At 36.6% G+C, this 15,620-nt stretch overlaps 1 protein-coding gene across 2 annotated transcripts; it reads right to left on the reverse strand.

The window, feature by feature from the left end:
* Window positions 1-2,459: 2,459 nt before the first annotated feature.
* On the reverse strand, window positions 2,460-7,700 carry KRT20 (keratin 20). Of its 2 annotated transcripts, XM_010585574.1 has the most exons (8): window positions 7,278-7,700; window positions 6,435-6,517; window positions 6,069-6,225; window positions 4,776-4,937; window positions 4,568-4,693; window positions 4,192-4,412; window positions 3,220-3,260; window positions 2,460-2,557 (listed from the first exon to the last, which is right to left on the reverse strand). In XM_010585574.1, exons 1-8 carry the CDS (start codon window positions 7,698-7,700, stop codon window positions 2,460-2,462), a joined length of 1,311 nt encoding a protein of 436 aa, XP_010583876.1. The 2 variants fall into 2 exon arrangements, with proteins under 2 accessions (XP_010583876.1, XP_010583877.1); XM_010585575.1 differs by lacking the exon at window positions 3,220-3,260 and having other exon boundaries at window positions 2,460-2,571; window positions 7,278-7,595.
* Window positions 7,701-15,620: the final 7,920 nt, after the last annotated feature.

Raw genomic sequence — 15,620 nt, forward strand, 5'->3', positions numbered from 1 at the left:
AGCATAAAACACAGAGCAAGGCTGGTCAGAGAACAGTTTAACCTTTATATAGGGAAGGCAGTGGGTGTTGCAGTAGTGGTCCCCACCTCCTAGGAAGATCTTTAATGCTTTCTCTCTCTTTCTTGTTTGGAGGGGAAGTCAGTTTAGCATGTCCTAACCAAACTAAATTATATGTGTCAATCTAAATTGCCAATGGGAGTGGAAATCTGGTGCCCTCCAGGTATTTGCTGTATGAGGGGAAATGGGTGGAGTAGAGCTAAGACATCACGATAATGTTTTGCCATGTGTAACGGAGCACAAAAATTTCTTTTCGCATTTAAATCCTTCCTAAGTAATTTTTTTGTCATTACATACTCATTGCTTTCTTGGTTTGGGGCTATTATTATCGGAGTATGCTTAAGTCAGTGGAGTGATCCCTATCATATCATACTTCCCAGTGTGCGTGTCAAAAATGTGTTTCTTTTCATAATACTTTTCTGGCATGAATGTCTGCCAGATTAGTGCTCCTTGTATGTTTATTAAGAAGTAAGAAAAGTGATCAACAAAAGTTATGAAGAGGCATATGGACATTCAGTGATCTGCAGGTTGATCATTAATATGAAAACATAAATATACTTGATTATACTGAATATATTGTGTTTTCTGCCCTAAACCTTTCATCATTGAAGTATCTCTGTGTAATATGCATAGCCTATACCAACAGTTTATACTTTTGAGCTGAAAACTAACCATTGTTTCTTCTAAGTAGTTTGCTATTATCTCAAAATAAGGAAAATTATTTCTGTATTTTGTGCTTTTTATAATATAAATCTAAAGATTGAATACAGCTCTTCTCGTTGCAGGTTTAGGCATGGAGACACTTCAAAACCAATATACTTCTCTTTTGAAGTTATTTTGGTAAACAGAAAATTGTTTTCTGGCTTAGTTATATCATTGGATTTGTCAACTGAAATGTATTAGTTTTTAATTTATCTACATCTAGGAGCATAGGTGCTTCTTTGGGCAGAAATGTATTGTGAGCAGTAGATCAAAGGTTTAAGTAAAGCATTTGTGTAGAAATTAATTGATAGCCTGGTATCAGTGACTCATGATAGCGAAAGCAAAGGATTATTTTATTTGGCAGCTGTTTATGTACAGTAAATAACACACTGGACAGGTGAGATTTCAAAAGGAAGAGTTTTTTGTGTTTATGTTGTCAAGAGGAAAATGTAGGCTCCTTGGACTGAAGATCTGGGTGTGGTATAGGAGACTTAACACTGTATGGGGAAGGGTACGTGAAGTTATTGGTAGAAAAAGGTTTAATAGAGACGGTGGTCTTTTTATTTCTGAACTGAAAGGCAAAATATATTCTTATTGATAAAATATCTTTGCTTGCTATGGTCCCTGATGATATAAACATTCACAGAGAGGTGCCTGGTGATATAAACATTCACAGAGAGTGAACAGGCTTCTTAAATTTATTTGTTCACTTTAATTTATTACGAAATGCAAATTGACACTTCTTATTTATTTGAAAATCAGCTTTTACTGAAATGAAGCTGCATTACATTTGAATGGTAGTTCAAGTTCAGAAAAGGTGCATTGAATCAATATTTTAATGCATTTTTGAAAACAAATCTACTCTAAATGTGCTACTACATAAGAGAAAAATAGATTGCTAAACTCTGGATTGCAATGAAACTAACATATTTGATAGAGAGTGTATCATCTGTATCTGGTAAATTCTTTTTTGTAAAGTTTTGATGAGATGTCCATCAAGGTCTCAGAAATAGCAGCTCTCTTCTAAAAACTTTTCATTTATTAATATGTTGAAAGTGTGAGAAAACTTAGGGCACCAGCTGTTGAAGTGAACTGTCTGAAAAAATGAAGCAAAAATTCTCATAGTGCTTTCAGAAAAGTCCATTACTATCCAGAGCTTGTTAAGCACATGAGCAAATTTTGTCCCATTTTGTCTTCATCTAATGACTTTCACCAGCTTAGTGCTTTGAAACTTCAACAGTAAACATTGTTTCAGTATTTTTCTAAATGTAATTTAGACTATTTTAAAAGCTATAGTAAATTCATGCTATAAGTAATTTGACTTCCTAATTTTTACTGAGCAAGATTTTAATGTAATTTAAGACTCTGATGTAAGTAAAAATAATACTGAGTTTTTATCTGTCTCGGAAACAATTATACATTTATAACAGGCTGATTTGTGTTTTATTCATCAAGGTGTTTAGTCACAATATAAGTAAACCCAAAATCTTGTACTTTGTAACTTACTGATTTCTATTAACACTCACACACACGCACACAAAAAAGAAAAAAATTGTTTGAGATTTGATAGTTTGGCATTTTTCAACCCCTCTGGGTTTTAGAGAGAATTAGATTGGATACTTTATATATAAAGTTTAATCTTTCAGTTTTGGCATCAGCTCCAAGAAGCTCAGAGGCCGTCTCCTCTCTGCTGGTGCCATTTACAGCTTCTCTTCAATCTCTTCCACCTTAGAGGAGACAACCTTGCCATCAACCACCTCTTCGACAATTGTCTTGATCTTCTTAACTTTACTTGATTCTGGTAATGAAATTGAACAGAGAATTAATTAAATGCAATGTATATTGACAGAGTAATATTACTGTAGTACTAGCAGAAATTCCACCAATGAGAAAATAGATAAAGGCATCTTTTCAATGTACAGTTACTGTGAAGTAAGCTTTTGGGGTATACAGGATATGGTTTCTCTTCCTTTGAACATCCTGTATGTTACCCATAATATTATAGCGGACATCGTGTTGAATAACTCCCTATCCCTCTGGATAGTTTTGCTTCAGTTTAGCACAAACATGTAGACCTAAAACCTAGGAAAAGTCTTACACTGAAATGGATATTTTTGCTATTAAACTAGATACTTTATTTAGGAGCCTAGTCTCCCTGTGTAGTCAGTGGAGAGAAGCAGATGCTTCTGAAGTCCTCCAGAGGGTAATTCAATAATTCTCTGTCATTTTCTTGGCTCTTTGAGGAGTCTGTGATTTTACGTTAGGCGTCTGAATTACATACATAAAAAACAGGCTTTGTATAATCCCTATAGGTTATTTATTCATACAGTTGATTGCTTTCTTGATGTAAGATTCCACTGTTTATTTGCTCTCAAACTGCATTGTCTTCTATCAGGCTACTTAGTTCCATAACATTTCAACAGGCAGCCATCAAAAAATAAGGAAGTTGGTGTGACATACCTTTTTCAAGCTCTGCTGTAGGTACATCCACTTGGAAATGTCTGTTCAAATTATAAATTAAAAAATATAAATATATGACACCTAACATATTGAAGAAACATTGTTGTATGTTTCCTGTACATTTAATCAGGACAGGTAATGTCCTTTCATCAAGACATATAACCAGGTGTTTAAATGAGTTTTCTCTGTTAAAGTAAAACTTGCTGAGCATAAGCTATAGGTGAAATTAATCTGCAGACTCATTTCTACAATGCTATGACCAGCTCATGCAGATATGCCCAATCTAGTTCCAGAATAGCTGAACAGGCAGAATCTTGGGGGGAAATACCACTCTCTGCTTGCCCCGCTTTCATAGATGTCTGTTCTTTTCACTTCAGAATATGGGATACTGGACTAACTGAACATTTTAGTGTCAATTCACTTGGACCTCTTCAAATTTTTAAATAGCTTGGCTACTAGTGACACAGGTAGAGCAGAGCATAAGCCAGTGCAGGCTGCAAAACTTGCCATGGACTGCAAGAGAAGATCGATATGCTTTTGCTGAGTGCCTGCTCTAGTATGACTAGGTGCTGTGGTGTCTAAAGCATGTTAAAAAAAATCTAGCCCAGGTTAGTCCAGGCCTGCAGAAGCTACAGTCATTACAGTTATGGACAAGTCAATCCCACATTGAATTACTGATGCTTATGGAGCGTGAACATCTATCCAGCTACTCATCTTACAAAGAGTAACAGTATACACCTATGCAGAGGCTGCGAGAGACAAACTCAGCCGACTTCCACAGCAGCTTCTGAAACCCAGAACGAACTGCAGCCTCCTCTGAATCTACAGTTGAGAACTGGGCAACAGGCTTCTTCCCCCCACCCACCCACCCAGTTGGAAAGTGGCAGATTTTACACTTTCACCTTCCGTGAATATAGACAGTATTTGCAACATTGTTTGCTGTCGACAAGCAAAGTGCATGTATTTCCTCACCTGCTGTCCTCTCCTTCCAGCAGACGGCGGTACGTGGCAATCTCCATTTCCAAGCGAGTTTTGATATCCAGTAGCATACTGTACTCTTTATTCTGACCCTCCATGTCAGCTCGGAGTTGCCTCAGTTGAGCCTCTAAATGGACAACTGCTTCCTGTATTTGGGTTAGCTGGTATCTATAACGTGCTTCAGTTTCAGCCAGAGTATCTTCTAAAGGCTTTTTCTACAGCCAATGAAAAGAACAGAGGTGCATTATTCAAGAGGGTACCTTTTTGTGTTAAAATAACATTTTGATTGAAAAGCCTCTCAGTTTCTATATTTATGCATGTAACTGTGTACTAAACGCAGTCCTTACTTCAAGTACTCGTTATTATTTACCATGTTAAGCTGGGTCTGTAGTTCTAGCTTCAGACCCTGAAAGATCTGTTTCCGGTTGGTGATCTCTCTCCTTTGGCCTTGCAGCTGTTCAGCGTCGATTGCTACTTTCTGGTTCAGTTCTTCTGTCTGAAATGCAAAAATGGAGGGGCTGTAAACTGCAACTAGACATGACTGAGGTTCTTGCTGATGTTTAAGTAATTGACCTTACCTGCTTTTCAAATCGTTCTTTGGCTTCTTGACGGTTCTTTTCTGCCATTTCTTCATATTGCTGTCTCATGTTTTCCATAATAGCTGCAAGATTAGTACTTGGAGCAGCATCCACCTCTACATTAACTGAGCTGCTCACCTGTTTGCGCAGTCTGTCGACGTCCTACAGCAATGAGGACTGTATTAGCATCAACTAAAGGGAACTTTCAATCCTGAATATTGGAAGCAAATAAAAATCTACAGACATAGGAGTAATTCTTAAATAGCACCTCAGGGCAAGATAACTTAATCACCTTGTAAATACTGTTTCGTGCACCTCATGTTAGAACATTTTACTTATTTTGTAGCAATAAATGCTATATCATAGATAAACATTATAAAATGATGATTTCCTCAGGACCAGATCTATGGAATAAGTGTAGAAGTCATGGTTCCCATTTGTATACTTTTGTGGGGTAGCAACTCCTAAACCACAAATTATTCTTAAAGAAAACCTTCACTCCTTAGTTTCTGGAGCTGTTCAGTCTGATGCCTAATAGCTTGGATGTCAGTTACTGCCACACACATAGAAATGATGCAAATGCCTCAGTCCTGCACAGCACAGTTTTAAGTGGGTGGCTAGGCTGGCTGGTTTTCTTGGTTGGATCTTTCTAATACAGTGCTTAAAGAATGTATTTTCTGCAATGTGATGAGGAATTTACAGTTTTGAAGTTGATAATATGACACTAAGAGGAAAACTTGGGCATATCCCATAACTGAGATTTTGTTAAGAGTAATTTTGAATTTAGGATTTCAGTTTGTGTCTTTACTTGAAAAGGGGAAATAAACAATGGTTGTGTAACATTCTTACTTTTGTAGGTCTTTGAAACTATAAATATAATGCTAAGGGTGAGGTTCAGTTTGAACTTAGACTCCCAGGAGATACCGAGTACACATATCTAAGTTGTAGGTATCTCTGCATGAGCCAGAGTTCCTGTTACAACCAGTAGAGGCCAGAGAGTGTCCCAGCTGACCAGCCAATAGGTGTTTGCTCTACAGTGATCAGAATCACTCTCTACGGTATGTCTGTTTTATTGACTGTCTCTCAGTTGATTGTAATAGAACCATAGGCACATTCACAAAGGTAATATATGAATAGGAACCTAAATTTTGATATGCTAATCTGGAGCTGAATCCCACCATAGGTGTAATATTCTTTCAGATTAACCATGAAGATTTCATTATTCCTAGTGAGGCTGAGTTTATGTATGGCACTTAAAAACATCTCTCCCTGACAGTGTTTGGCTGCTCTCACCTCCTCATGGTTCTTCTTAAGAAAAGCTAGTTCTTCATTCACACTTTCAATCTGTGACTCCAAATCAGATTTCATCAAAGTCAAGTCATCATAAACCCGGAGCAGTCCATTAATGTCACTCTTGACACTTTGCCTAAGCAGGTATTCATTCTCATACCTGTAAAATAAAGCTTGTTTTGTCATCATGAAAATGCAACTGTTTGATGTAAATGTTAGAATCAGTAACTACTATAGCCTTAGTTGTAAACTTTTTATTAAACTTTATGTTAGAAAATGTTTACTTCTCAGCTTTGATACTAATAACTAGAAGCTTTCATGAATAAGAGGAGCATGAAAGAGAATTTATGAAACGATCATGGAACTTACTTCAGTCTAAAATCATCAGCAGCCAGTCTGGCATTGTCAATCTGCAAGACAAGCCTTGCATTTTCCAACTGTGCAGCACCAATCTAAAAAGGAATAGTTGAAAAGGAATGAATCTTTGAACATAAAAGCACACTTGCTCCATTTCTGGAAATTAACACTGCATGTGGGCTTCATCTCGCTTAACTTTAGCTGTCTATTAGTCATCTAGGTTTAAGCTAAGTTCCCTTTGAAGTGCACAGAAGGAATTAGGGTTCTCCAAAAGGCAAATTATCCTGTCATAAAATAGGTATATAAAATAGTTGGGATGAACTGTTCTCTGAAAGGGAACTGCTTTTAAAGGATGGGAAATTGAACTGGTGAAAAGTAAGAGGGGAAAGATTTAAGGAAGTTCACTGGAAACATAATTTGACAAATCTATCAGCTGATTGCTGTGGGAGTATTTTATTGTTTATAGTGGTAGTTTACTATTTCAAGTAGTGATCTATTATTTTGTCTGAGCATTTGACATTCTTTTCTGAAAAAACACTTTGACAAATGCTAAACTATATTTGAATATGTAAATTACCATCAGTACTTTCACTAATTAAAATTACCTAAGGCAAATATAGGAGGATTAATTAATTTTGTTTTCATGTATGAGATCACTCACATCTGCAGACATATATCTAGTATCACAAATTATGTAAAATCTGTCGCTAATTTGTATCTGATCAAAATAAAGCATTAATTTTTCTTAGCTGAGACAATTGCAATTTGGAAAAGTTCATTTTCTACAATAGATTATTGTCTATCTTCCCGATAATTGCAATTCATATATTTATAGATGGTTATATGATATCTTACCTTCTTCTGGAGATCTTCAGTTGTTTTAAAGTATGAGCTATAGTCATACCTTATGACCGTGGTATTCTTCTCATACCACTCCTTGATCTGCTTTTCAATCAGGGAGTTTGCCTTTTCTAGAGAGTGCACCTTCTCCAGATATGAAGCCAAACGATCATTTAGATTTTGCATAGTTGATTTTTCATTGCCAGTGAGCAGCACATCATTACCAGTAATATTAAGCTGGAAGTTCCCACTAAAGCCTTGTCCATAGCTGGTGCTGGTAGATATGCGGGTGCCATAGCCACCAGCTCCCCCATAGACACTAGGTGCCTGCATCTTTTGGATGGCCATTTTCCTGGAGGCTGAACCACTGACACTGAGTGCAGTAGGTTGAAAGGATGTTCTTCTACGCCACTGAAGGCTTCGGTTAGAGAACGCCATTTGTGTTCTTTGTCTTCCAAAATGAAACGGCTAAACCTACACAGATAGAGAGCAGCTGAAGTGAAAAGCAGTGCGTGCTCTGCAAACCTTTATACTGTGTTTCAAAGAGGAAGCACAATAGTTATAAAACTCACCTCTATTGACAGATAATAACTGGTGTCAGCACAAAGAGCACACAGCACATTGCCCCCACACTCTGTATTATGTAAAGGGGTTTTCATCTGTTCCTCTGTGTTTGAGAAAAACTCCCCAGGTAGTTTGGCTTGCTTTGTTATTATTTTGAATAATAGATAAAACACAAATGAACTGTTGAATCATTTATAACAGTATACCTGCAGCCATGCTCTCTATAGTCCTTTTGAACAAACAAGTACATCCTTACCCCCGTGTGCGGTGTATGACATAAAAATGAGAGTTGACTATATGTGACAAGAGACTTAAAATGTTTATATTTGCAGTCAAGTGTATATTTCTGTTGAGTAAGCCATAGTTTGGGCCTCAGGACAGTCTAGAACAGTGTGTAAATTATTAGAAAGGAGGCATCTGTAACTACCATGTTAATTTTATAGTAAGCACAAAACAATATTCATACTGTAATTGGAAAGTGAATGTTGTTGTAGTTGGCTTACATTGAATATGCATTCATTTAGTATTAGAAAACTGTTACAAGTTGAACTCTAGCTTCCAATGCAGTTGAAATTAAGCAGAAAGAGTATTGCTTTGTCCGTAAATAAAGTAATAGGAACAAGAATACCAGAAATCTTCATTGCCTGCTTTCTTTATTTCACGTATGAGATGCTGAGGTCTATGGTATTGAGATCAAGCTTCCAGCCTAACTAGCTTCCAGCCCTACTGTGTGGCTGAAGTTAAAGCAAAACAAGTATCCCTCCTGCCTCATCAATATTCTAGACAAAGAGACTACCAGCTGATGAGTTCCATGGCTGGGCATTCCATCACAAACCTGGGTGTTCATTAACAGGAAATCAGCTGCCTTTGTTCAGCGCATGAAGAAACCCAACAATCCTACTTCTAATCGTACTGAGGTTCCTAAACTGACTGTAGTGTATACTTTTGGTACAGAAAATGCGGAGATAAAATGGAAAGCTAGGGAAGAAACTGCTTCCTGAGGGCATTATTAGTGCTGCAGGAAAGCAGGTAGCAGGTGTGCATTGAGACAGGATGTAGGTGTAGTTCCTTGGGGCATTGCACTGACAGTACTTCAGTGTATTATTAATGTACAGCTAGTCAGGTAGAACAATTAACACATATTGCTTGTATTAGTGAAAACAGCTGCTGTACATACTGATCTTCAACTCTGGGGCAAGGAAATTGGTGAGACACTAAGCTTTGGAGGCATTAAACTATATATTGGAAGCATTAGACTATATATTGGAAGCATCTTCAGGTTTCTGAGAACACCTAACCTGGGCTATTACAGAATCATAAGTACTGCTAAGTTTTTTAAGTTACTGTGCTGCAGCTTAGCCTAAATAGTATTGGATCAAGGCAAAGAGTTAAGCTGTCATACTTAGCTATTCTGAAAACATGCATCTTCCAAACCAAAGTGATCAGTGTTCAGGGCAGAACTTTCTTGCAGGAGGATGCTGTGAATTGTCTTTGGACCTTGAACTGGTCTTTGGGTGTAACTGGTAATGGAAAACATTTATGACAGTTGAAACCAAAGTACACTAGCCATATAATTTGGACTGTCACTATAGAAACTCAAGGTGGGTTGTCTTTTGTTCATTAAAAATATTCAGACTGAGTAAGAATCAATGGTGTTAGTAGGGCAGACCTTACACCTTTAAAGCTGTAAAAGGAATACAGCAAGAGATCCTCTACAGTTACATCTCTTGGTTATATATTTTACTGCCTAGACTTCTGAGAGTATTTTATGATAGTCTATTTAAGAATAAACCTTCTGCTTTGTTTTCTTAGTATTTATTAAAATTAGTTTCCATGTTACCTTAATGGTATTTTTTCTAAACATCACTTGAAGATTCCATTTTTTCTTTTATTGAGCAAATGACAAAGGTTATTTGTTAGCTTTCATGCTTGCCTTTAAATGCAACAAGCTGTCATTGAAGGCCTAGATTGGCTTTTGTGGGTCAAATTCTTAATCTTTATATTCACAACTATCCCACCTCCCTGTGCAGAAGCAGCTACATAGTTTAATTATCAAAAGCTAATTGTGTGTGTTGTCAAATTAATGTCAGGTGTTTGAAATTTACAGAAGTGTATACTAGTTAGAAATGTAAGAATAATATAAAAATACATTTCAGATTGATAGAGAAATAAAATTCACTGATACATAAAAATTTCTAAACTTTTCTCTAACTTCACCTTGTACAATGATCTGAATTAAAGTGGACATCAGGATTAAGTCAGACATTTGCCTTGTGTTCTAGCTCTGCTATTTTAGGTCAAGCTGAACTTTCAACAATTATTTTTCTTCCAGAATCCTCTTGACTATTAAGCAAAAATGCTCAAGGCATATGCAACTAGAAGCACAGAGCAGTAGCATCATGCAGACCTAGTATGAAAAGATATGGGGCTGAATTTTCTTAGTGTTCTTTTTCTTTTCTTCTCCAAATTGTTTACTGACAATTTCTCTGGTCTTATCATTTTATATGTGCTTCTGTTTCAAAAAATAAGCTGGAGTATTTGCAAGAATATTTACTAAGATCAGGATAGGTATCAGTCATACCAGAGGTGGGTTTTCCTCCTGTTTTTTGGTTCAATATAGGTTTTTTCATGGAATATATCTTGAATGGTTGTACAAGTCACTGGAAACTACAAGAGTGAACACCAAAGACTCTATCTACACCAGTAAATGAAACAAGAGCAAGGCCCATAGACTGGCTGAAGGGCAAGTGGCTCATCATGGCTCACATCTACAAAGCTGTACAGCTCTCAGTTGGGAGTGGTTATCAGCCTCCACTACCTCTTGAACTATGCCCAGGTATTATCTGGAAGAATATGGGCTGTCTTATTTTTTTAATTTTTTTTTTTTTTCCTTTTATCGGTTGGAACAGTAAGTTACCTAAATAGATGTTGAGCAATCTAAAAATACATTATCTGATATCTGCCATTTTGATAAATGTTAAAGAAGTGCTGTTAACACTTTGCTGATGCTTTAGTTCAGCAGTGTAACTTCCAACTCCAGACTCAGTTGTGAATACTCTATAGAGGACAGTCTGTGGATTCACGTGTAACACTTCCTTTCAGTGACGTGCTTAGTCGAAATGGTTTGTGTGTAGTTATAATGAAACATTCATGACAACACCAATAAATTGTTTGATTTCATGAAGAAATCTCACCTGTGTGACAGAAGTTTAATGTATATTAGAGAGCAATGAAGATAAGTCATGCAGGGTTATGATAACATGTGCATGCCATTTAGTATTACTCACCTTTACTAACCAGTCATGGGTAACCAGTCTTCAGAGTTCAAGGAAGAAAGACACACCCAGCTTTGGTTCTGCATTTATGCTGCCCTTAGGTGGAATATATGCTTTTCTTTAGGCTGACTTAAAGATTTAAATAAAGTCTTTTAGTTTGGTCTTTAGTGATGACCCATTCTAGGAGTGAAATCCAATGCCCGTTTATTAGTCCCTGTAACTATGTTGCTGATCTGAGTTTGGATTTTGTGTCATAAGAATTTGAATCTGAAAGATCTCTTACAATACAGTCCTGAAAGGACTTCCACTGTACAAAGTGCATTCAAGGAAGAGGATCTCCATGTTCAATATTCCAGCCATATTCCAGTATTCAATATTTCTGTGTCTGAGAAACCCCCCTTTTTCTCTTGTTAACCTACTTGTGAGAAGTTACTTCCTGATTTATGCCATAGAGCTGGTTTGCAACCAAAGGAACCGTTGTAAGATGAGCTTTCAGGGGAAAATCTGAGTAAATTTTTAATGTAGTTGTGAGCCAAAATCAAGTTTTAAATTAAGATTTTTCTGAATGAGTGAAAAAAAAGTACTCAGGTCAATTCCCCACCCTGAAAACAAACTATCTTTGTGCCATTTGTTAATGCAAAGGCTGCGCCCTTGAAGACTCCTCTCTCCAAAGAGAAAAGAAAGACGTTTTGTGTTTTGCTGAATGTGATCGGATGAGAGAAAGGTCCAGATGATGTCACTAACTCAACTGGATTCACTTAAGCCCTGAATATTTGCAGCACAAGATTTTACACTGTCTTCCTCACATACATATTTTTTCCTCATTTCCCTCTCTGTTTATCTTTTTTCCCATGAAAATATCTTAACCATCAAATCACTACACCTTATTTTTTTCTGCTTTGGGCTTTTGACTAGAGAGGTAAATTTAAAACATTACTTTAAATCGTATGATACTTAAAGAGGTGTTCCAGATTGTGGAATAGTGCATAAGATTGTGTTGGTTACATCCTTCCCCAACAACAGGTTGAAAATGGAAGTCAGGAGCTGCCTTTCCTGTCTTAGCTGCTCTCCTTGAATCAAATCAGATTTCAGTGCCAGCAATAACAGCTCCAGGCCATACAAATGAACCTTCTCTTTTTTCTCCCCTAAAAGTATCATTAATATCAACTCTAATATAATCTAAAAGACTACCAGGTGGATCTTTTTCCCTTGTAAAGATTTTGTGCAACTGAGGTGTCAGTGGAATGAGAAAACCAGTAAGCTGGAGAATATTTCAGCTTACTGGTTTTCTCAGTTCCATAATGCTGAAATAGTTCAGTATCCATGAGAAAATATTATCTATTTATATGATTCAGTGAGCAAATACGATTTTCATGGCCCTGTGCAAATATATGCACACACTGATAGTATGCCATAAAAGATACATACAAACACACTGTGTTGCATGTATTCACATTTGTGTAGATTTTTTTCGCTAGCTTTTAAAAAAAAAAAATCCTTGTGGTTTCAGGGACTTGACTTGTATCATGCTTGGAACCCCCAAACCAGGAGAAAAACTTAAATTTTTTTCAAGGGTATAATTGCACTCATAACTCTCAGGAGTTGCCTGGGCAGTTCCATGACTGCAGCTTTTTCTTTGGGGACCACTCTGGTCCAGTACATTGTAGTGACCACATGGCATCTCCTCTCCCAGTATTTGTATAACCAGAAGCAAATTATGGGTTGCTTGCTTTGTAAAGAGAAGCAACCTGAGATACTATCCCAGCCTCAGGATCTGTCAGGCAATCAGGTATCCAAAAAAAAAAAAAAGCAAGAATGAAAACAGGACAAAAATATATCTCAGTACTCCCTTAAGAAAGTTGTGCATTTTTAGGAATGTCCATTACATGAATACTTCAACAGAAATTTCTAGTTAAAAATTGTTCACTAGCCTTAAGAGTCTCACAGAAGGCACAGATATCAAAAGGAGTGGTTCCTGTGGTAATGCTGAGTCATAGTAGTCCCATTTGCATGCCATTTGGAGCAGAAACATGATGTGTATATAGCTGTTTGTCACTAGAGGCCACCACATGCCTTCTTAAAAGAGTTATGTGTAGAAATGTACGTATAATTTGCTGCAACGGGAGAACCCATACTGGAACCTGAACATGGTTAATGAAATTCACATATTACATAACAAAATTTCACATATTACCCACTTTTCTGGTCCTATATCCAGAAGAAAATTTTTTTGCATAACTCTTGTGGCCAAATGTTTAAAGTAATATTTATCTTCACAGCCACAAGCTGTAATTACAGGAGTTTAGCGTTGTGTATGGCACTGAGTTTGTAAGCAATGGCAACAAGTATTATCTATCTTTCTAAATCTTGAAAGCTGAATTTTTGAGGGCAGGAATATTCATTATCCCTTTGAATTATGCCCCTTTATGACTGATGCTTGAGTATTTTAATTTTTAGACAGCAATAAACTCTAGACATTAAAGAAGATTTCTTTGTTTTTACTTTTTTTTTTTTTTTTTCTGCATAGCAGCAATGTTATTTCCAGTGGAACATGTCCATTCACAAAATGTCTTGGCAACTGGCTTGAGACTGTTCTGTGGTGAGATTAACTAAGAAACAGAGCCTGGGCACTGAAATGGCCTCCAAAAATTGATAATTTGTCTCACTAATAAGGAATGAAAAAGTGTTTTTTTTTCCTGCACTGTTAACTTTAAAAATCACAATTTCTGTCTATTTGCAGCAACATTACATATTTCCTTCTTTGAAACTGCTCTGGCAAGAGTTGCCTGCAGTGTATTTGTTTTATGCATTTTACGCTTTAATTTCTTGTAAGCATGATTCAGGGCTGTACATCTGGGGCAAAGCTGGTACTTTTTCTTTAAAAGTAGCAGAGTATTAACTTCTACTCTAAAGAAGTACTGTATAGTTTCTCAGCTACTTCAGCTTGTTTGTTTCTTCTTTTCCCTGCCTGCTGCAAATAATTATTCCTCTAAATTGAACTACATTTTTCTCAAAAAATATTCCGCATTTTTGTTGCTTTCTATAGAGCCTAATAACAGCCTATCAAATTAACTCCTTTTGACTGTCCTTAGGATGTTGGAAAGCAGAAAAATTTACCCCTGAAGTGTAGATAGTTATTGGAAGTGTCTTTACCACAGCTGATGTTATGGTTTTATGCCTTTAAGCTTCCGATGCATATTCAGACTTTCAAAAGGCAAATTAGTATGTCCAGAAGAAGCAGCCATGCACCTGTTTCACCATTAGGTCATGGCTGGTACTTTGTCAGCTGTGAGCTTCTATCATAAGGGCAGTCCAAACTGATGCTTATGTTTAATGTGATACTTTTGCAAACAGTTCTTTTATGGCAACCCCTAGATGTGTGGCTCAAGTAGGTCATTTCAATATAGTCATACAATTAAAAATACCTCAAAAATACAACTTGAAAAGAAATTAAAAATTTTACTGAGGAAGGAATTATGAAGTAAAAAATTACTTGTGATTTCACGAAGCCAAATGTACAAGTAGAGTCAATAATTAAGACGCTTTTGCTGTATAATTCAGGATGGGGGAAGGATGGCGGGGTGCAGGCCTCTCGAGCATTATTCTTTCCTTGCTTCCCAGTTTATAGATCCTTCCTTTTCTAAATGATTCATACACAGAAACAAGCATCTCCCAGCAAAATCTTAGAAACCTTTATAGGTCAGGGTGTGGACATTGTGAAATGTTTTACTGGCTCTTCTACCTATTCTCTCTGCTTTGGTAATAGCATGCAAACAGTGTTTTTAGCAGTGTTATAAATGCTAGATTTTCTTTTCTTCTCTTTCTGAAATTACTTCATTAATTTTGCATCGGTATTAACAAGGTAGGCAGAAAGCAAAATTTTGCATTCTACAGAAATGGTTTGTTCATAAATAAGAAAGAAACCTGCCAATGTGTGCCCAAATCACCCGAAAGAATGCGTGATTAATAGCACAAACCATTACTGCATTACCTCATTGCAAACTTCTTCCAGAGGATCAACAATTCACTTACCAAAGCTGTGTATTGTAATACACCTTAATAAGTTTTAACATTTCTACAAGTGAAATGAGCTATGACTCATACACATTCTGGAGTGCATTCAAGTCTGTTATAAATCACGTTGGAGGATTATTTAGTGCAGGACTTCCTTAAATGGCAGGTGAAACTGCAAGAAGTGATTTGTGAATGCTGATGGTTTCAGCCTCCTTTTATAGACTCTGTGAGTTCCTGTGTCTTGTTAGTTTGCAAAAGTATTGTTACATCATTCACTTAGACTTAGAAATTACATACTGTCCTACTGATATTTTTTTACTATCCTATTCCATTTATGGGAAATAGAATATAATCACTTTGAGTGTGTTATTTTTTATGATACTTCAAATTTTTAAAATTGCAGTTTCTTTGGGCCTGGGTCAGTCACTTCCTTGATGTTGAAACAGCACTTCTGTGTATAATTAATACTGAAGTGGAATAAATACCATCTAGAGAGTTCAATCAC

Source organism: Haliaeetus leucocephalus, unplaced genomic scaffold (assembly GCF_000737465.1).
Source record: "Haliaeetus leucocephalus isolate CR32 unplaced genomic scaffold, Haliaeetus_leucocephalus-4.0 Scaffold110, whole genome shotgun sequence".
Taxonomy (NCBI): domain Eukaryota; kingdom Metazoa; phylum Chordata; class Aves; order Accipitriformes; family Accipitridae; genus Haliaeetus; species Haliaeetus leucocephalus.

Excerpts from the sequence above, each read along its gene's own strand:
- KRT20 (XM_010585574.1), bottom strand. The coding sequence starts at position 7,700 with ATGGCGTTCTCTAACCGAAGCCTTCAGTGGCGTAGAAGAACATCCTTT. Across the intron at positions 6,226-6,434 it reads GCTGATGATTTTAGACTGAA|GTATGAGAATGAATACCTGC; the intron begins GTAAGTTCCATG and ends TTTATTTTACAG. Across the intron at positions 3,261-4,191 it reads CTGGAAGGAGAGGACAGCAG|ACATTTCCAAGTGGATGTAC; the intron begins GTGAGGAAATAC and ends TAATTTGAACAG.